Source organism: Musca domestica, unplaced genomic scaffold (assembly GCF_030504385.1).
Source record: "Musca domestica strain aabys unplaced genomic scaffold, Musca_domestica.polishedcontigs.V.1.1 22, whole genome shotgun sequence".
Taxonomy (NCBI): domain Eukaryota; kingdom Metazoa; phylum Arthropoda; class Insecta; order Diptera; family Muscidae; genus Musca; species Musca domestica.
In genome coordinates, this window is record NW_026712262.1 from 2,895,336 (window position 1) to 2,917,919 (window position 22,584).

The 22,584-nt window shown below is 32.9% G+C and overlaps 1 protein-coding gene across 1 annotated transcript in view; it reads right to left on the reverse strand.

Annotated features, from left to right (window-relative positions):
• Nucleotides 1-6,459: 6,459 nt before the first annotated feature.
• The window catches only part of LOC101901489 (homeobox protein unc-42), a 34,015-nt gene continuing 17,890 nt past the window's right edge, over nt 6,460-22,584 (reverse strand). Inside the window, exons 4-6 of the mRNA XM_011296661.3 lie at nt 12,234-12,410; nt 12,050-12,155; nt 6,460-7,413 (exon numbers count right to left, since the gene is read on the reverse strand). Of these exons, the coding sequence (XP_011294963.3) occupies nt 7,307-7,413; nt 12,050-12,155; nt 12,234-12,410 (390 nt within the window). The 3' untranslated portion in view covers nt 6,460-7,306. The remainder of the gene's footprint in view (nt 7,414-12,049; nt 12,156-12,233; nt 12,411-22,584) is intronic.

Sequence of the window (22,584 nt, forward strand, 5' to 3'; positions counted from 1 at the left end):
TTCCCCTTATGGTTTGCTGCTACAACAGTTAAAACGTAAACAAATATAAATACGAAAAAGAATGCAGAAGGCAGAATTAAAAAAAAATATTCACTAAAATACCTGTGAATTGAGTTTAATATATAAAAATAAATAAATACAAATGGTGTTATCTCTTATTTTCACCTAAACAAAACAAAACCTGTCATTTTATTTTTGGTTGGATTGATTCGCAAAGTTAAAGGTGATGTAAAACAAAGGAGTAAGCCTCAAAAATATCTTGAAATATGTTATTGGACTTAAAAAATAATTTATTATTTTTTTGTATTATTTTCTATCGTGTTGTTTAATATTGCATAAAAATGTCGAAGGAATAATTTGTTATTCAAATTAACGATTACGCTGGCTGTCTAATAGTATGCTCATAAGCAACATTTAGAGCCCTCTAGCACCAACTAGTAACAAAAGCAAACCCACTGACATCGGGATAATGGCCTTGCCAAAAATCTGTTGAAATTATAAAGTTAACATTTAAAAACCAGTAAAGAAAGTCCTAAAGTCGGGCGGGCCGACTTTATGATACTTTGCTAATTTTGCAGAGTTCCACATAACAATTAAAAGTTTTTATGGGAGAATTCAATCATACACGCAATGATTATAATTATAATTAAAAGTTCAAAAGACGAAATGTGCCGAAGCATTTGTATCTTTTAAATTCGGACTTGTATTGCCGATTTGGTGCAAAATTAATTTATATCCAAATCTGAACCGATCTCAATAAAATTTGGCAAACATATATCTGAGCTATATTTGATATATTTCCCTGAATATCGTTGTTACGGGGTGCATATTATGGCTGTGGGTAACAATTACAACAAATCGGATGAACAATATATTTGGCATACTAGCTTTTAGACCCAATTCGGTCGTATGTGCCAAATTCCATCCAATTTGGGCAAATATTAGACATTTGGTGCACAATAAAAGGTAAATCGGACGAAGTTATATATGGGAGCTATATCCAAATTTGAACCGATCTCGATAAAATTTAGCAAAGGTATTTCTGAGCTGCATTTGATATATTTCCCCAAATATTGTTGTTACAGAGTGCATATTACGGCTGCGGAGGACAAAAATAACAAATCGGATGAACAATATATGTGGGAGCTATTGCTATATCTGAACCGATTTCGATCAAATTTGGTATACTTATTTTCAGGCCTGATTTGTTTGTATGTGCAAAATTCTATACTATTCGGGCGGATATTACACGTTTAGTGCACAATAAAAGGCAAATCGGACGAAGATATATATTTGAGTTATATCTAAATTTTTACCGATTATCTCCAATTTCAATAGGGTTCGTCCTTGGGCCAAACAAATGATTTGTGCAAAATTTCATCTTAATCGGATAATAAATGCGACCTGCATTTTATTCACAAGTATACATGGACAGACGGACGGACGGACTGACATGCAAAAATCAACTCAGAAAGTGATTATATGGAGATCCTCAAAAATAACTATGGGTCTATCTCGCTTTCTTCTCCATGTTACAAACAAATGCACAAAGACATAATACCCTTACCACTATGTGGTGTAGGGTATAAAAACAGTAAGTTCGGCCGTGCCGAACTTTTAATACTACCCCAACCATTGAGTAATGAAAACATTTTTATATAAAAATATTTGAATTCAAACGTGTTCCACTTTAAACTACAAATACCAGTAAGACTATTTGGATAATGCAGTTAATCTTTTCAAAAAACCATAAAGGGGTGGAGCTTTTATATGGTTGCCATACCAAAACGGGAACCTTATACAAACAAAGACCTAAAATGGTAAAGACTAGACAAAATGCATTCTGACCAAATGGTTGTTGTCTATACTATCTAGATAACAGCTCATGACAGGACAATGTTAATATAAAAAACACATTTATAGAAAAAAATGACAAACAAAAGTTTGAAAAATTCAAAAATCGGGTTTCAAAATTATATTCTATAGACTTTCCCAATTATTGCATATTGCCTAAGCGGTTTTAATCGCTTAACATTGCTAACTATGTTGTTACGATATCATAACAACAGAAGTATTTTTACAGGGTTGCCATATCTTGACTCTGGCTTGTCCCATCTTTATACTTCTATGTCTTTGATACAAAGACCTAAAATGGTAAAGACAAAGTCCTAAAATGGTAAAGAATAGACAAAATGCATTTTGAGCAAATGGTTTGTGTCTACAATACATAGAGTAACAGCTCATGGCAGAGACATGTTATTATAAAAACCACAATTACAGAAAAGAATAACTAAAAATTTGAAAAATTCAATATTTTGGTCTTAAAATTTAGACCTTCCAAAAATTTACATATTGCCTCAGCGGTTTAAATCAGTTAACATTTGTAGCTATGTGTTTATGATATCGTAACAACAGACGTATTTTCACAGGGTTGCCATATTATAGACTAGACCAAGGTAGATGTACAAGGTAATCGCATCAGCCCAGCTGACGGCACCATTAAATGTCAAAACAAATTGTTGTAATGAAGAATTCGCCCTAAATGAACGCAACAACAAATTTGTTTATGTTGTCTTCCCTAAAAGTACATTTTTATAATATTTCAAATAATTTAAGAGCAAGTTAAGAGTGAAACCAGTAAAAAAAATAAAAGAAAATGAAAGAAGGAGGTTAGAATGGAGTGCAGCTTTAAGAATTAAGTTAGCCTCAACATCTAAGATTCCCAAAGCACATCACGGGAAGTAGTGCAAGAATTCGACTCTTGTCATTTGCATTTCCGGAAAACTTTCAGTTTAAACCAGTAAAAGATAGTCATTATAAGTTTCTTGGTTTAAAAAATATCGCAATACTACAATAAATACTTATTTTACTCTTATTTGTTTTACAATAAAAAATTTATTGCGACGTTCGTTTACGACGAGAGGCACACAAAATAAAATGTAAACAAACACCTCGTTTCTGATTGGTTGAAACAAATTTGCCGCAACCTTCAAATGTCATGGCGAATCTAATTTTTTTCGCCTTAGATGCCAATTTTGACATTTGAGGGGACCACAAAAGTTGCTTTGTTGTAGCAATTCGCCTATGCGGTTACCTGTTAGATCTACCTTGGACTAGACTATACTTCAAGGGTTGTCATCTACCAAATCTTCTAAAATACCAAATTTGAAACAATTTCGTGTGTAAATGTGACTAGGATTATCAAAATGCCTAATATCGGCGGAAATCGTTATATGTGCGCTATAGAAAAACGTGGACCTAAATACTAAATGTTCTGCCACAAATACCAATTTTTTGACAAATCCGTGAAAATAAATGGTAAATATAATAAAAATAAGGAATATCGGGAGGTGCCGTTATATAGGGGCTATATCAAAATGTTCCGCCAGAAGCTACAACCCATTACGAACTACAAATACCAATTCTTAGACAAATTCGAGGAAAAATGTTGCAAAAATCATCAAAATACCAAATATCGGGAAGTACTGTTATATGGAGCCCTATACAAAAACGTAAACCGAACTGATGAGGATTGGTCTTACCCCCTGGTAAAAATTGCCATCGTTTGCTACTAATAAAAAAACGTTGTTTTTATAAAAACAACAATAAAGGGATTATGCCTGACCATTTTGCAACAACAAAACGTAAACTTATACATGCAATGTTTCGCCACAGGAGCTAGAACCCATTATGAATTACAAATACCAATTTTTAGACAAATCCGTGGAAAATTTTGGTAAAAATCATCAAGATACCGAATATCGGGAGGTATGGCGGCTATAACAAAACGTAGACCGACATATCTCCTTTTCAATACCAACCATCCTAGACACAGTACAAATTGTTCTGAAAAATTTTGAAGCTGCGTGAAATAATGTGGACTGTATTATGATTTCAACAGGCAAACGGACAGATGGACATCGTTAAATCGACTTAGAATTTTATGCTGATCATGAATATATATACTTTATGGGGTCTACGACGAATATTTAGGGATGTTACAAACGGAATGACAAAGTTAATATACTCTCCTTTTCAAGGTGGAGCATATAGGAGCGGCATATAGGTCCTTATTTTGATATGGTTCCCATATAACTGTACGCCAGATTTAAGGTGTTTTGGCAGTTTCGATCAAAATTTCCCACAAAATTTGCAATAAATTGGTAGTTTTTATTCCCATAATCCATGTTTAGGTATAGTCCTCATATAACCCCCTATATTCGATATTTTGAGTTTCACATTTTTCATTGGAATTGCATCAAATTTGGTATTTAGAGTTCGTAATGGATGACACCTCTAATGAAAGAAAATTTCGGATTATCGGATTCTTATATTCTGTATTTTGGTGATTTTAGCTCCACTTTTCACCGGAACTTCTTCCAAAGACCTAAAATGCTAAAGACTAGACAAAATGCATTTTGAGCAAATGGTTTGTGTCCACAAAACATAACGTAACAGCTCATGACAGATGTTACTATAAATTACAGAAAGGAATGACAAATAAAAGTTTGAAAAATCCAAAAATGTGGTTTCAAAATTCTATTCTATTCCATAAACATTTCCTAAAAAACTGCATATTGCTTTAGCAGTTTAAATCAATATAACATTGAGAACTATGTTCAAAGACCTATAATGGTAAAGACTAGACAAAATGCATTCTGAGCAATTGGTTTGTGTCAATACTATCTAGATAACAGTTCATGACATATAAAAAAACAGATTTATAGAAAAAATGGCAAACAAACGTTTGAAAAAACCAAAAATTGAGTTTCAAAATTCTATTCCAAAGACTTTCCAAATTAATTGCATATTGCCTAAGCCGTTTAAATCGCATAACATTGGTGTTTTCACAGGGTTGCCACATTTGGACTCTGTATTTTTCTATCTTTATACTTGTACAGACATGGGCCGGCTATTACCAAAGACATAGAAGTATAAAGATGGGACAAGCCAGAGTCAAGATATGGCAACCCTGTAAAAATACTTCTGTTGTTATGATATCGTAACAACATAGTTAGCAATGTTAAGCGATTAAAACCGCTTAGGCAATATGCAATAATTGGGAAAGTCTATAGAATATAATTTTGAAACCCGATTTTTGAATTTTTCAAACTTTTGTTTGTCATTTTTTTCTATAAATGTGTTTTTTATATTAACATTGTCCTGTCATGAGCTGTTATCTAGATAGTATAGACACCAACCATTTGGTCAGAATGCATTTTGTCTAGTCTTTCGATTTTAGGTCTTTGCTATTACATCTTTCCGATAGATAAAAAAGTGATGTTTTTGTCTAGTCTTTACCATTTTACTTGTCTTTGATGCATTTTGAGCAAATGGTTTGTGTCTACAATCCATAGAGTGAGTAACAGCTCACGACAGAGCCGACTTTATGATACTCTACACCACTTTGCTAATTTAGTAGAGCTCCACATAACAATTAAAAGTTTTTATGGGAGAATTTAATCATACACGCTATGATTATAATTATTATTTAAAGTTCAAAGGACTAAATATGCCGAAGCAATTGTATCTTTTAAATTCGGACTTGTATTGCCCATTTGGTGCAAAATTAATTTGAAATCGGATAAAGATATATATGGGAGCTATATCCAAATCTGAACCGATCTCGATAAGATTTGGCAAAGATATTTTTGAGCTGTATTTGATATATTTCCCTGAATATCGTTGTTACGGAGTGCATATTACGCCTGTGGGTACAATAAAAGGTAAATCGGACGAAGTTATATATGGGAGCTATATCCAAATTTGAACCGATCTCGATAAAATTTAGCAAAGATATTTCTGAGCTGCATTTGATATATTTCCCCAAATATTGTTGTTACAGAGTGCATATTACGGCTGCGGAGGACAAAAATAACAAATCGGATAAGCAATATATATGGAAGCTATAACTATATCTGAACCGATCAAATCAAATCAATCAAATCAAACCGATCAAATTTGGCATACTTATTTTCAGGCCTAATTTGGTCGTTTGTGCAAAATTTTCATACTATTTGGGCTGATATTACACGTTCGGTGCACAATAAAAGGCAAATCAGAAGATATATATGGGAGCTATATCTAAATGTTTACCGATTATCTCCAATTTCAATAGGGTTCGTCCTTGGGCCAAACAAATGTTGTTTGGAAAATTTCATCTCAATCGGATAATAAATGCGACCTGCATTTTGTTCACAAGTATACATGGACAGACGGACTGACATGCATAAATCAACTCAGAAAGTGATTCTATTGAAATCCTCAGAAGTAACTATGGGTCTATCTCTCTTCCTTCTCCATGTTACAAACAAATGCACAAAGTCAAACTTATTTTGGAATTGAAAATTTTGAATGAAAAATTATTAAAATTTGTAAAAATTGTTGAAAGAAAACAACTTAACGATTTTTTTAGATATATTTAATACATTTTATTAGAAATTAAAACAAATTGAGGATTCTATCTCTATTGAATATTCAAATTGTGAACTGTTATATTTTCGAACTTTGGGCAAAATATTGACATTTGCATTTCCCTTGGATCACTGGTGTCACAATGTTACAGTTCCATTTTGTAGCTATTGTACCAATTTAGATGCAGTCTGCAGCAGTGATCTCATGGTAATGCAATGTTGTTTACACTGCCATGGTTGTATTCACCATTGGGGTCCATTACTACTACAGATGTGTTTTTGTTTTTCTTTCGTTTTTTGTTGTTGTTGTGATATAGAAACATTAAAATATTTACAAAAATAATAATTACATGTTTTTCTTAAGAGTTTAGAAGAGAGTTGTTGTGAAATATTATTTTGTTTAGGAAACAACTTTTGAATGCTATTGAAGTTACAAAGTTTTTGTGTTTTTTTTTTGTTTTTGCTTTAAATTTTACATTACAATTTGTTCATAGTCTTAAGATTAGATATTATTGTAATAATAATAATAATTAATTTTATTACTTCTATTACGATATTATTAACAATAAAATTTTAATTCTTAGTTTTATGTATTTTTTTTTTTGTTTTTGTTTGTTTCTTGTTGAGGATATTTATAAATATTATTTTCTTGCTGTGGCTTGATCGAAGGAAAATTCAAGCTTTTACTTCTTCTGTATTTTTTTTTTCGTGGCATAGCCGTTTTGGCATTGACGCATCTCTTTTAAATTGTAAAATATTCTCAGTTGTGTGGGTCCAGCGGTAGTAACTTTGAATGTGCGCAACAAATTTTTTGGTTAGGTTTTTTCTCTTCTTCTTCTTCTGGTTCTTCAATAATATTTTACATTTTAAAAGAAATCGTCAAATGTTTTCGATTATGTTTGGTACTGAAGCATTGGTGCAGAAAGGTTCGGATGATGTGAGCTGTTCATGCGTAACGCTGATAAACTTTTGTTATACCATTCATCTTCGGGTGACATGCCTGAAATGAAAGGAAGAAGAAGAAAATAAGTATTTATGTTGAATGAAAAAATTTATATTGAATGAACTGTCAAACTAATTTTGGAATTGAAAATGTTGAATGAAAATTTATTTCAATTTGTAAAAATTGTTGAAAAACACGTACTATAATAACCTCCGATAGGCGTCGTATAAGAAAACTTATAAAAATCTATTTCGTTTTGAAAAAAAAAAAAAAAATTTACATATCAATGTTCCCATTGCATCTACCTGTATTCTTCTACCATGATCTATTATCTGCATAAAAGTATGTTTAGATTTACGAAATCAACTCGATTTCAAATGCAAATTCGAATATACACTAGATTTATGAATACCATTTACGTAACGTATACGTCATGGAAGAAAAATACAGATAGCCGCATCGAAACAGCTGCTGGGACAATGAAATGTCAAAAAAAAAATTGGAATTTCAATTTTTGAATCAAAATTATTCAAATTTATTAAAAAATGCAAATTATAACAACCTCCGATTGGCGTCCTGTAGGAAAACATACGAATTTACCTATCATGGTAGAACTAAGAAGGTAAAGTCATGTAATCATATGTTTACAACTTTTTTCAAATTTATACATTTGACAACATCTCATTGTCAAAATCCAAGGTAAATTACAGAACATGCAGAGCTGGGAATGCTAATTTGAAATGAATGCTAATTATTTTTGATGAAAAATTGTTGACATATCAATATTCCAAGCGTTTATGCAGCTACCTGTATTCTTTTACCATGGAAAATGGGGATGAAATCAGCTGATCTAATTGGATGTCTCAATAGATAGGCCATGGCATGGTAAAATAATACAGGTAGATGCATTAACGCTTGGGGACATTGATATGTCAAATATTTTAAAATGTTTTAACAAAAATAAGTAGATTTTTTTATATTTTCTTATACGACACAAATCGGGGGTTGTTATGATATACATTTTTCAACAATTTTTTACAAATCTCATTAATTTTTCATTCAAAAATTTCAATTTTAAAATTGATTTGACAGTTCATTGTTCCAGCAGCTGTGTCGATGCGACTACCTGTATTCTTCTACCATGATAAACTACTCTACGTAAATAAAGGTGGGAATACGTAAAGCGCTTATTTGGCTGGTTTCTTCGGAAATGAACAAAGGAGCCTAGGGCCAAAATCGAACTAAGTTAATCTAAATCTCCTTTGTTCATCTACGAAGAAGCCAGCCGATGACTTAAGCCAGCCAAATATGGGTTTTATTTATTTCCACACTAACCATGGCAGAAGAATACAAGTAGATGCATCAACGGTTGGGGACATTGATATGCCAAAAATTTTTAAATATAAGTAGATTTTTATATGTTTTCTTATACGACGACATTCAGAGGTTATTATAATTCGCATTTTTCAACAAATTTTATAAATTTAAATAAATTTTCATTCAACATTTTCAATTTAAAATTGGTTTGACAGTTCATTGTCCCAGCAGCTGTGTCGACGAGTCTACCTATATTATTCTGCCATGACACTAACGCTTGATAAAAGTACGTTTACATGCAAATCGTTGACCCTGCTATTTGGACCCATAACAATAAATCTGACAATGGAACACATGGGTTACATGTTTTTTATGCTTAGTGTCGGTTTCCTTGGTGCTCCTAAATTCTTGGAATTCATGATAACCCCCTGCGATTATATGAGTTATTAACTATCCATATGATAAGATTTCCGGATTTATTATACATATATTACTAAGGACGGTTATGTTGTTATTTCCTCTTTAATTTCAGTTTCTTAATTTATTCTTTATTTAATATTTACTTAGACTCCTGTTTCTTTTTTTTTCGATTACATCAATTTATTTCCTCCTTCTTCGTACAATGTTATTAACTGTCTCATATTGGGTTGCTAGGGTCTCGTCGTCGTCGTAGTAATATTCTTGCAAAAATATATATGCATGTATAAGTTCGCCAATATAGGTATGTGTAATAGTTTTTGTCTTGCCATCCAACATCTTGACAGACTCCTTAAAGGTGCCTGTAATAATTTACCAGCTTCCCCGTTTCCTCTCTTTCGTGTGAGTATTTCTCATGCCTTTAACTATAGGAAATGTATATAAGTTATACAACATCTTCACAGTAATTGCATAATTTCCGTTTCTTAAGGAGCAGCCAATAATTTTTTTCTTCTTAAGCTACCGTCGCAAAAGTTTGATAAGCTAACCTGAATCAGTGTATTAGAGTGATTCGGAAAAATATGAATAATATCTCAAATCTGTACATATTTAGTTTATTCACTGATGTCATTTGAAGAGTTGTCGTCTTATTGGGTCCCGCACTAAAGTAAATGCAACTGTGGCCATTTGTGGGAGTGATTGCCCTTTTTGTTGAGACGTTCAGACTACTTAAATCCAATGGATTTCAATTCCCTTGCGCATAAGTCAAGTGAAATCCATTGGATTTGAGAGGCAATTTCATTGGATGATCAGCTGCCGTAAATGGAGTGCCATGGCGCAATAATAACATGTTATACAAGATCAGACGAAATGTCAAAATTTGTTTACATTTTGTTTCTATTTAACTTTTGTACTGTGATTCCAATCACAATAAGTCTAGATGGTAACATGGTAGAACAATACAGGTAGATGCAACAACGCTTTAGAACATTATTGATATGTCAAAAAATTTAAAATGTTTTTTTTTTTTTTTTAAATATAAGTAGATTGTTATATGTTATACGATGTCAATCAGAGGTTATTGTAATATACGCTTTACAACAATTTTTACAAACTCGAAAAATTTCATAATTTTCAGTTCCAAAATTGGTTTGAAAGTTTACTGTCACATCAGCTGTGCCGATGCGTCTACCTGTATTCTTCTACCATGGATGGTAAGCTGCAAGAAAGGCAAGGCAGCAAATTCTTTTTTTTTGTGTTATTTGGAGTACCTATTGAATGGACCATGGCCATGAGCATGACCACAATCATTATTAACTGATTTCCAAATGCCAACAGTATTATTGAAAATCTGACGAAAGCTGCTATCGGACGATAAGGGCTTTACATATGTGCCGTCACTTTTATTATCCATGTGTAATTCCGTGTGTATGTCAACATTGTCATTTTACATATGACTCATAAATCTTGCTATCTCACACTTGCATATGTTTTTATTTTATTTTTTTGATTGTTGTATTTTATAAAAAAATATAATAGAATAAACAAGCAACACTTTTGATTATATTACATTTTTCCGATGAGAATGGTGTCCGACAGAAATGTCGTCCAATCTCTACGTATGGACAATTTGACACTACATATGTAAAAAAACATATCATCTGATAGAGCCTTAAATGTTTTATTATTAATGTACTTTTAGCAAAGAAACCATTAACAATTTTATCTTTAACAACATCGAGTCAACTGTCAAAATTTCTCTCATATTTTTACGTCATCGCAAAATATATATGTGAACAACTATAGTGTATTTCGGGGATTTAAGGTGAAAATACATAAAACGCTTTATGACAGGCTTAAGTCATCGGCTGGCTTCTTTGGAAAAGAACAAAGGAGCATAGGGCCAAAATCGAACTAAGTCAACCTAAAACTCCTTTGTTCCTCTACCAAGAAGCCAGTCAGAAAAGCGTTTTATGTGTTCTCACCTTTAGAGTGGATTGGAGCAAGTTTAGAACATGGTAAAAAAAGGTACATGCATCAACACTTAAGGTGGGAGTTCATAAAGCGCTTACCTGGCTGGCTTAAGTCATCGGTTGCTTCTTCGAAAATGTAGGTGAAATCGAACTAAGCCAACCTAAAACTTCTTTGTTCATCTACGAAGAAGCCAGCCAAATATGCGCTTTATGTATTTCCACCCTCAGGACATTGATATGTTAATTTTTTTAATGTTTTTTTTTTTTTTCTTTTTAAAAAAAATCAGATTTTTATAAGTTTTCTTAAAGTACACCAACTGGAGGTTGTTATGATTTAACAATTTAAACAAGGTTGAATAAATTTTTAATTCAAAATTGGTTTGACAGTTCAATGTCCCAGCAGTTCGATACGACTACCTGTATTCTTCTAGGATGGTTTATATTACTAGATCCATACGATTTCAAATTATAATTTCATATCGTGTACGTCACGTAAATCGTATTTATAAATTCAGTGGATAATTTTTGTCGTATGCATTATGGAATAGACATTTGAGAGAATTTGCAAATTCTTACGGGACAAATTTCTTCTGACAACCCTTTTTTTTGAGACAATCAGCTGTTTTTGATTATCAGGTGATTTATTTTTGTTAATCTATCTGAAAACATATTGTTTACAAAAAATAAAAATAAAAATCAAACCTAATTGTTTTGTTTTTGGAGGACAAAGTTTCAAAATGGATAATTCTTCTTTTTTGACTCATTATATTTTTCAATTTTAAAAAAATTACAGAAACGTTTTTTTTTTCATGAATCAGCGGATTTTTTTGTGGACTTTTATAGGGAATCTTTCTGTTTACTTTTAACCCTTCTTTTACAAAATTAAATAAAATAGACTTACTTTCCTTACTGGACAAGCAGGAAAATTAATAAAACGGTGGATTCTGCTCGTGTAAACAAGCTCTTAATCAAATATCAATACATACCCATTGAATCTTGACGAACTCCAACGGAACCCATATTGGTACCGTGCGCCATTGAGAATGGCTGTGACATACCCGGATATGATGAGGCTCCCATTTGGAAAAGATCCTAAAAAATATTGAGATTTAATAAATTGAATATGCTTGAACTTGACACGTAAAATTGTCAGTATGAAAGAAGTAGTACCTGAGGATAACGATTTATTGAATTATGATGAGGATATGGTTGATAGCCACGTGATACACTGTAGCCTTGGATATTTCTCATCATGCCATTGCATGAGGGGATCACAGATGGTGCCAATGCTTTTTGTAATTGCTTTTCTTGTTTGCGGTATTTGGCGCGACGATTTTGAAACCAAACCTGTAATGAAGTAAATGTCAAATGTTAAAAAATATTCAGGAAAAAATCAATTGGATTTATTATTTGTATAATTGACGTGTTTTATTAAAACCTAGTTGATTAATAAAGTTTTAAGCAACCCGTTGTATTTTTTTTATATGTACGTATTAATTCTCATTATCTATCCGTTACAAAAACTAATGTAAACATACCCTTAGTTACAATATATGGCAGAAGAATACAGGTAGATGCATCAACGCTTGTGAGCATTGATATGTCAAAAAAATTTAAGTGTTTTTTCAAATATAAGGAGATTTTTATATGTTTTCTTATACTATGTCATTAGGAGGCTATTATAAATCACGTTTTTAACAATTTTTACAAATTTAAATAATTTTTCATTCAACATTTTCAATTCCAAAATTGGTTTGACAGTTCATTGTCCCAGCAGCTGAGTCGACGCGTCTACCTATATTCTTCTACCATGATATATAATCACAAATAATGCAACCTTGAATTCCATTTGAATTAGTACTATTATAGACAACTTAGCTTTTACGTTATTAAATAACTGTGTTCTAGGCTACAGTTTCGCTTTTCAAACAAGCTGAGAAAGAATAATTTTGAATAAATCACTCATTCAGCGATCTCCATTCTAACATGTTGCTTTGCAACCATCAGATAAGAATGCTGTAAGCGTTAACAGAGAATAAAGCTATACTCATTCAGCGAACTTCATTCTAACATGTTACATTGTAACCACCAAATAAAACTGCTGTGAGTGTACCCAAAAAAATAGTTGAATCTTCGTTTATTTTTTTGATGCACAATTTGCGAAACAAGTCCGTTTCATTGACGCCCGACGCAGAGACCGCGGACAACACTAAGAAAGTTGTGGTTTTATTGGTTGCGATGTCATATTAATCTAATGAAATATTTTGTTCATATTCAAAATAGCATTTCTCTATTTTGACAAATGGAAGAGAGATCAGCTATTTCTAATAAATAGCCCATGGTACAATTAAGGGTTTTACATATGTAGTGTCAAATTGTTAATATGTAGAAAATTAAATTTAAGGTACAAAGTCATCCATAAAGAATTATATTTTTTAGAAAATACAATATAATCACAATGTTTCCAAAGGAAATGAGAAACATATGCAAGTGTGTGATAGCAAGAAAAATAAGTCATATGTAAAATTGCAATTTTGAGATACACACGGAAGTACACATATATACAAATGTATCGCTTGATTGCAGCTTTAATAGGTAGTGGATTTGCCCCAGCTGATCATCTGGATGAGTTGTCGAAACTCTTATTGTGGTTTGAATTACAGTACGAAACATGGTAGAAAAATATAGGTAGACGCATCGACACAGCTGCTGGGACTATGAACTGTCAAACCAATTTCGGAATTGAAAATGTTAAATGAAAAATTATTTAAATTTGAATAACCTAATAATAATTTGATAACCTCCGAATGGTGTCGTATAAAAAAACATATAAAAATCTACTTATATTTGAAAGAAAATATATATTTTTTGACATATCAATGTTATCAAACCTGTATTCTTCTACCATGGTACGAAAGATAAACAAACAGTAAACAAATTTTGACATTTCACCTGATTTGAGAAACTTCTTAAGGTACGTTTAGACTACATGGCGAATACTTCACGTATATCGTATTCATAAATCCAGTGGATATTATTTGACGTATACCATGGTAGATGCTTGGGAACTTTGATATGTAAAAATTTTTAAGTTTTTTTTACAAATATAAGTGGATTTTTATTTATATTTATATAAGCGTTTTTTTTTTTCAAGAAGTTTTACAAATTTCAATAATTTTTCATTCAAAATTTTTAATTCCAATATTGGTTTGACAGTTCATTGTCCCAGCAGCTGTGTCGATGCGACTACCTGTATTCTTCTACCATGGCGTATACTTCGCGTAAATCATATTCTTAAATCCAGTGGATATTATTCTACCATAGTAGAAGAATACAGGTAGATGTATCAATGCTTGAGATCATTGATATGTTAAAATTTTTAAAATGTTTTTCGAATATAAGTAGATTTTTATTTATATTTTTACCAATTTGAATAATTTTTCATTAAAAAATTTCAATTTCAAAATCGGTTTGACAGTTCATTGTCCCAGCAGCTGTGTCGATGCAACTACGTGTATTCTTGTACGACGACGTATACGCACCAAGGCATGATGGAGAATACAGGTAGATGCATAAACGCTTGGAAACATTGAAATGTCAACAATTTTATTTTTTTTAAATAAGTATATTTTTTTGAGTTTTCTTATATGACACCAATGGGAGGTTGCTATAATATGCATTTATCAACAATTCTTAAAAATTTGAATAATTTTTCACTAAAAATTTGAAATTTCGAAATTGGTTTGACAGTTCATTGTCCCAGAAAACAAATTTTTAAATTGTAATTTGTGAATGAAAAGCTATTAAAATTTGTAAAAATGCATATCATAACAACCTCCGATTGGAGTCGCGTATGGGAAAACATATATAAATCTACTTACTTTCGAACAAGGATTTATAATTTTTTGACATATCAACGTTTCCCAGGTGTTGATGCATCTACTTGTATTCTTCTACAATGGTTATGTTTAAAGACTAATATTACGTTTACATTAGAGCATATGACGATTAATGTGACTTATAACGTACTATAAGTTTTTTCTCTTTCGTGTGATAATAGAGAAAAGAGTAAAGGTGAGAAGAAATAATACGCTTTTTTGACAGGCTTCAGTCATCGGCTGGCTTCTTCGTAGAAAAACAAAGCGGTTTTAGGTTGACTAAGTTCGATTTTGACCCTATGCTCCAGCCGATGACTTAAACAAGTCAAAAAAGCGTTTTATGTATTCTCACCTTAAGTTTTTTTCTACCAGCTACGGATTTTAAGCTTAAATCTGATATTATTTCGCAGGCTAATAATTTACGTTTCTTATGTAAGCTTTAAGCCTTTAAAGCAAATATCCTTAAATAGAAATCTGCCCCCTCTTCTCTTTGAAATTACCTCATTTCATCAAAAGAAAAATAATAATGTATTTTTTTCCTAAGACGTTTCTAGTTGGGGATAGACGTTCAGCATAACGGTTCTGTAAGATGATTGCGTTTTTTTTTTATTTCTTTCTATCCTTAAAAATTATATTTTTCGTGGTACTGGTAAGAAAGGAAAGACATCCTTTAAGGACATCGAGATGACAGCAAGAGGGTGGTTGGGGGAGTTATGAAGAAACAAAAAATAAGCAAAAGATGAAAACCTTAAAAAAATAATTTTACCATTTGAAGGCAAGGCGAAAGGCAAAATGCCCGAAGGCGATGAAAAAAGAAGATACACGACTAAGATGGAAAAATAGGAATGGTACGAAAAAGAAGACCCTTAAAGTTGAGGAGTTTACAATTTCATTTAAGCATCATTATTTTTGTCTACAACTATGTATGCGTACGCTATACACACACGAACGTACAAATCCTTGAACAAAGAAGGTGTATGTGTATATAATATACAAAGAAAAATATATAACATTTTTGGAAAAATAAAATTCGAGGGCGGCTGACAAGGCAAAGAAGAAGGAATGGGATTATCGAAAAGATGGCAAAAAATAATAAAACAAATATTTCATATTATTATTCAACTAACCAACCAGTCAAGCAATCATCTGCTCACCAACCTTGTATTGAGCTAGAAGTTTGAGTGGTTAATGCAGCTGCTATCAGACGACAAGAGTTTTACATATGTGGTGTCAAATTCACCATATGTAGAAGTCACACATCGTGTGACACATGGAAAACATTTCAGTTGTGAAATGCATGAGTAAAGTACCTATGCAATTTTTCGATCACAGCGAGCCCTATTTTCTATACCAGATATCTTATAGAGCTCGGAAATACCATTGCCAAATTTTATCAATATCGGCTAAGATTTGGATATAGCTCCCATATATATCTTAAACCGATTTCGGGTTAATTGTGCAAATAATGGCGAATATCAGCCCAAATGGAGTGAATTTCGGAATGTACGTTTCCATTTTGTGGAACTCGGCTCCGATATATTTTTTTTAATATATTAGAATTGGATATGCCCCGCTATATATTAGTTCCCTCTGAAACCAAACTATAACTGCTCTAAAGCCGAATGTTGATAGATGGTATGATCTACTTCAAATAACTAAACATGTTTTATTTTGGTCTTGAAATACTTCATTCTGGTCGTCTAGAAATATGACTTTTGGGCGCAGTCGAATGACTTCTCTTTTGTAAGCTTTACAGACTTCTCTTAAACAGCTTCCACCTGTAATAAGATTGGGGGTCCGTCTTTCCGTCCGTCCAAAATTTTTGTTGGATGTGAGCCTCCCATTTTGATATCCTCCAAGTCTTCCTTTTGGCTGTCTGTTTTTTTTCTCTAATTTTCAATTTTCCTCCGTGTACCATAACCCCACTTTCCGTTACATCCATTGTTTCTATAATTGTGTATGTGTTTTGGTTATTCAAGTGGCAGGATTGTATATTTTCTTTCATGTTTTTTCGTGTTTTTTCTTTTTGTCTACTTTGTTGCGGGGCATCATCTGAATCATAAGAAGTTCTATTTCATTTTTGGTTAGGTTAGAGGGGGGATTGTTACGAAGAGCTCCCCGCCCATTAGTTGTTGGAACATCTTCCAAGAGGGTAGCTGTGATATTTATTTGGGGGAGACCTTCATTATTTTATACTAGCCATGGAATGTTTGGGTTTATTTTTCAAGCTACACGACGTCAGCACGTTGCCATCACCAGCTGAAATAGTGGTTCATTTTACGTGGTTGGTGGCTGTTGCCGCCATTGCCATGCCTTTGGTTGTGTTTTGTTTTGCTGCTCCAAACTAATGATGGTGGATGTGAATGTGTGTGGGAGTTTGGTGGAGGAATGGGGTACAAGCCTCTGAAACTGTGAAATGAGGGTGGCAATGGCTGACTGACTGAATGCCTGTTCGTAGTGGTTGGTTGTTTGGTTGGTCGGAGAATGGCGTAGTTGCGAGAAAAAAACATGTTTATTTTACTTTACCATTTTCATTTCATTTTTGTTTGTTATCATCTTCCATATGTATGTATGTGTGTACGTCCGTACGTACGTTTGTTTGTGTATGTGTGTAATATCCTTGTACCGCACCAAGTCATGCAATGTGGGCGGAGTAACTCAATTAAGGATCCATTTGATGCTGCTCACAGAAATTCCATACATCAGTGTCTGTTCTATCTGTGTGTGGATGTGTATGTGTGTGTGTATGTGCATACAAATGTACATCAATTTAGCGAAATATATATTTAATGTACATATATATATATATATTAAGCATAGAACAAGATATTCATTAATTTTCCACTTCGCATTAAAGCCATTTTAAATGGAAATTTTCGAAAATTGAAAAATTTTCCAATACCGAGTAGGATTTTGGGTTTGCTATTTATGGTTTTTTTTATAACAAACCTGATCTGTTTCAGAATTGCAAGAATGTAAAAGTTTTTACGACGATAATCGATTTTCCCTTATTATACTAAAAAAAAAATTGAAAAAATAGTAGATTCTTGCAGGTTCTGGAACAGAGCATCTCCGAGTAATCCTGTAAAGGTGAGAATACATAAAACACTTTTTTGACTGGCTTAAGTCCTCGACTCCTTCGGAAAAGAACAATAATGCGTAGGGCCAAAATCGAACTAAAGTTGTGTTCCAGAACCTACAAATTAGTACTAATTAGTACTAATTCTGCTACAACGCGTTCCCGTACTGCAAAAACTAGCAAAACTTGCAGCTCTCTCGAGAAAAAAATGGCGCTGAGTGGTGCACATTTCTGCTTGTTTTAGCTACATGAATTTGGCCGAGCAGAAATGTGCATATTGTAAATTTGACATTTAATTGGCAGGGCTAACAAGGTTGAAAAATGTATTGATACATTTCAATGTTCCCGCGTCATAACAAAAATAAAGAAATGATCAACTAAAGGAAAAACTAATATTTGTAGTGCAAAAAAACAAAAAGAGAAAATATGGAGCACTTTTGGATGATTCCAGTAGTGAAGAGGACTGGCTGAATGATGAATCAGATTATTAATTATTATTATAGATTATTAATTTTAACGTATCGTCTTCAATACTAATTTTTTTAAATTTTGGCGTCCGTTTCAGTAAGGTTTCACCAGTCCGATTTGGACTGTTTACTCTTGGAATTTTGAATTTTGACATTTTATCGCATTTCTGCTAATTTTCCGTTCCCTTATTTTTTGAGCACACCTTATTGAGAATGACATTTCGAACTGTTCTCTCTTCTGCTAGTTTTACTACTAAAAAAGTACTGGAACACAACTAAAGTCAGCCTAAAATTCTTTTGTTCCTCAGCGAAAAATCCAGTTGATGACTCAAAAAAACATTCTATGTCCTCTCAACTTTAGGGATTCCTTTTATGGAGTCAAGAAAAAAAAACTTTTCTCTAATCTCAATTTGTTTGTAAAGACCTCTTTAAGTCGACTTTTAGGGCTCATTTCAAGTCGTCTTTAAAACCTCGTAAAGAGGACTTCGTTAAAGTCTATAGTCCAAATATACACTAGGTAAGTTTACTTGAGTCAAGTCTCTTTTAATAGAGGGGTATGCTGAATGGGAAAAATTTCTTTTATTGGAAATCCACGTGTAATTCCTTTTGTGTTTTATTATACCCTCAGCAATATTGCTTTTATACAATTGTATATTATAGGTTAATTGTATATTATAATTCATCAAAACATCGAATATCGGGAGGTATCGTTATATGGGCGCTATACCATAACGTGGACCTATACATGCAATGTTTCGCCACCGCACCTGGAACCCACTATGACCAACAAATACCAATTTTTAGACGTGGACGGATATATGTCATTTTCAATACCAACCATCCTAGACACAATACAAATTATTTTGCTAAATTTTGACGCTCTACGTCAAATAATGTGGCCTGTATCGCGATTTCAACAGACAGACAGACAGACGGACATCGTGAAATCGACATAGAATTTTATGCTGATTATGAATATATTTACATTATGGGGCCTATATTATACCCTCCACCTCCTTTCCAAGGTGGAGGGTATAATAAAAAAAAGCTGTAAGCCGGACCAAACATGGAATACCCTCCATCATTTGGAACGAATTTGGCAATTCTCAAGACAATAAATTCCGTTAAAAATTATGTTAAAATCTTAAAAATACTGCATGTAGCTGTTAGATTAGGGTCTATACGACGACATGGATCTGCATAGGTAACTTTTGTCATAAGCCATTACAATGTTCAAATGCGAAACTTAAAAAAATCTGAGAATGTAGCTGAAATCATCAAAATACCGAATATCAGGAGGTACCGTTATATGGGGGCTATACGAAGACGTGGACCTGCATCATAGGCTGTAGCATCCACTACGAACATCAAATACTAAATTTGAAACAATTCCGATGAATCGACATAGAATTTTATACTGATCAGGAATATATATATCCTTTGTGGCGTCTAAAATACATATTTCGAGGAGTTACAAACGGAATGGCAAACTTAAAATACCCCCCATACTATGGTGAAGGGTATAAAAATATTTTACTGTACAGAAAGAGAAAGGATCATTCAATTTTGCTCCAATTTTGCATATCTTAACATTTGCATCAGTGCTATGTCAGGTGCGAAAAATGGACAATATCGGTTCATCCATCCATCAAGTACCTCCCCCACAAAGGGTCAAAATTTTGAATAATTATAACTCTTATAAAATGTGATGTAAGAGTCCGATTGCCTTCAAACTACACACATCACAATGTTATTATAAACCCAAGGTCTGGTGTGAAGATGAAGTATATCGGTCCTTTTGGTACCTCCCTCACAAGGGGTTAAAATGTTTAATATTCATAAAGCTCATAAAACGCGGAATTAACTTCCGATTCCATTCAGACTTGACACATCTTAATATCTCTATCAGCGAAAGATCTTTTATAATAGATGGTAGAGATCGGACCATTTTTTTCTGGTACCTCCCGCACAGAAGGTCAAAGTTTTGAATAATTATAACTCTTATAAAATGTGATTTAAGAGTCCGAATGTCTTCAAATTACACATATCACAATATTTTTAATTACTCAAGGTCTGGTGTGAAAATGGGATATATTGGTTCACTCCCACTGGTATCTCCTCCACAAAGTGTCAAAATTTTGAGTATTCATGAAGACTATACAACGCAAGTTTAACATCCGATTCCATTCACATCTCACACTTCCATCATCTCAATATTCCTACCAACTCAAGATCTGTTATTATGATGATAGAGATCGGACCATTTCTTGTGGTACCTCTCCCACATAGGGTTCAAGATTTAAATAAAACGTTCAAAGAAAGTGAATCTAATTTTCTTCGAATTTCACACAATTAAATATTTTCTGTTGTGAAGATGACCCACTCACAAAGGGTTACAACTTGCTATATCTAAATATTGCTCTTAACCAGAAATCTGATATAAATATTAGATTTATCGAAATTTATGATTTTGCATCAACTTGGATATAAATGTTCGATTATTTTCAAATAGTGCACATTTTGAATACCATCCACCATTTGTAGCGAATTTGGCAATTCTCAAAAACAATAAAATCCGTTATAAATTCTGTTAAAATCATAAAATACCGAATGTAAATTTTATATTATGGTCTATACGACGACATGGATCTGCATAGGTAACTTTTGTCATAAGCCATTATGCTAAAATCATCAAAATACCGAATATCGGGAGGTACCGTTATATGGAGGCTATACGAAGACGTGGACCTGCACAGACAATTTTCTGTGGGGTTTAAAATGTATATTTCGAGGTGTTATAAACGGAACGACAAACTTAATATATCCTTCTTACTATGGTGGAGGGTAAAAATATGGAATACTTCGGTCCGCTATATCTGTTAACTCACGCATATTCCCACATTTCCAAAAATTTGAACATTTCTCATATAAAGTATAGGAAGTAGTCGATATAGCTCAAATGGTACGTTATAATATTGGGCAACTGTTTCCGAGCCTCCCACCTAAAGGATCAACAGTTTGAATAATCATAACTCAAGGCTGGGGGTATACATCTGTCTGCAAAACCTACTGATACTATTTTACTCGTTTTTGCTTGGGATTTAGTATCTGGGGGCTCCGCAAGACGTTTTCGTAAAAAAAATCTTCATTTTCCTCAAATTTACAATAATCGTCATTTATATTTATTTAATGGTACACAGACCACTAAATGCCTCTTTAACACAGAGTTGATTAAAAGGCTAGTATTGTACCATTGAACACAGCTTACATTTTTTTCTCATATGGCAACGCCATTCGTTTCCCTGCTTCTTCAGTCTTCAGACTCTTGTCGCCAATAATAACATAATAACAAAAATGTTCAACATCTCTATTTTTTCAGAATTTTTTCAAGGCCATTCTGGACCTGATTTTGAATTTCTTAGACTTACGCCTCCTTTTCTACAAATCCCTAAAACACTTGTTATTATCACAACCTGATGATACCTTTGACAACTAGTGACATTTATCCTCAATGATAATAATACACACATAATCTATAATGCCACCAGATTCAAGGGGTGGGGAGATAATTAGGCACAAAAGTACAAATGGCTGTAATCTTATCACAACACTATAATCGGAGATCATATCGCCATCTGATATCAAAAGAAAACCTTGCCATCATCACCACCCCCCTTTCCTTGAACGAAAATGGAACAGAGTTGACACCAAACTGCTTACTCTTGACTGGTGGCTGTCAACACCCTTTCCATTTATGAATCTATATTTGTTGAAATATTTGAAAATAATTTTCCATTTTTCCCCTTCCCCTCACGTTTTCAAATCACTTTAATGAGCATAAAACATATTTTTATAACAAATGTTCAAATAATTTGTCCTTAATAGAGTGTTGCGATATTCAAACATACGGTAGGTTTGCCGAATCAAGTGACAACCCCTGTAATTTGACAGTAAATTGAGGAGTGGAGAGAGAGCGAGCGAGGCCTCCTCTGTCATGATTACATTTTAATTTACTCCGCTGCTAGTGCGGGGATGATGTGTGATGATGAATGCTTGTAAGCTTGTTTCCTTTTTTTTGTTTCTTCCTCGATAGGCCG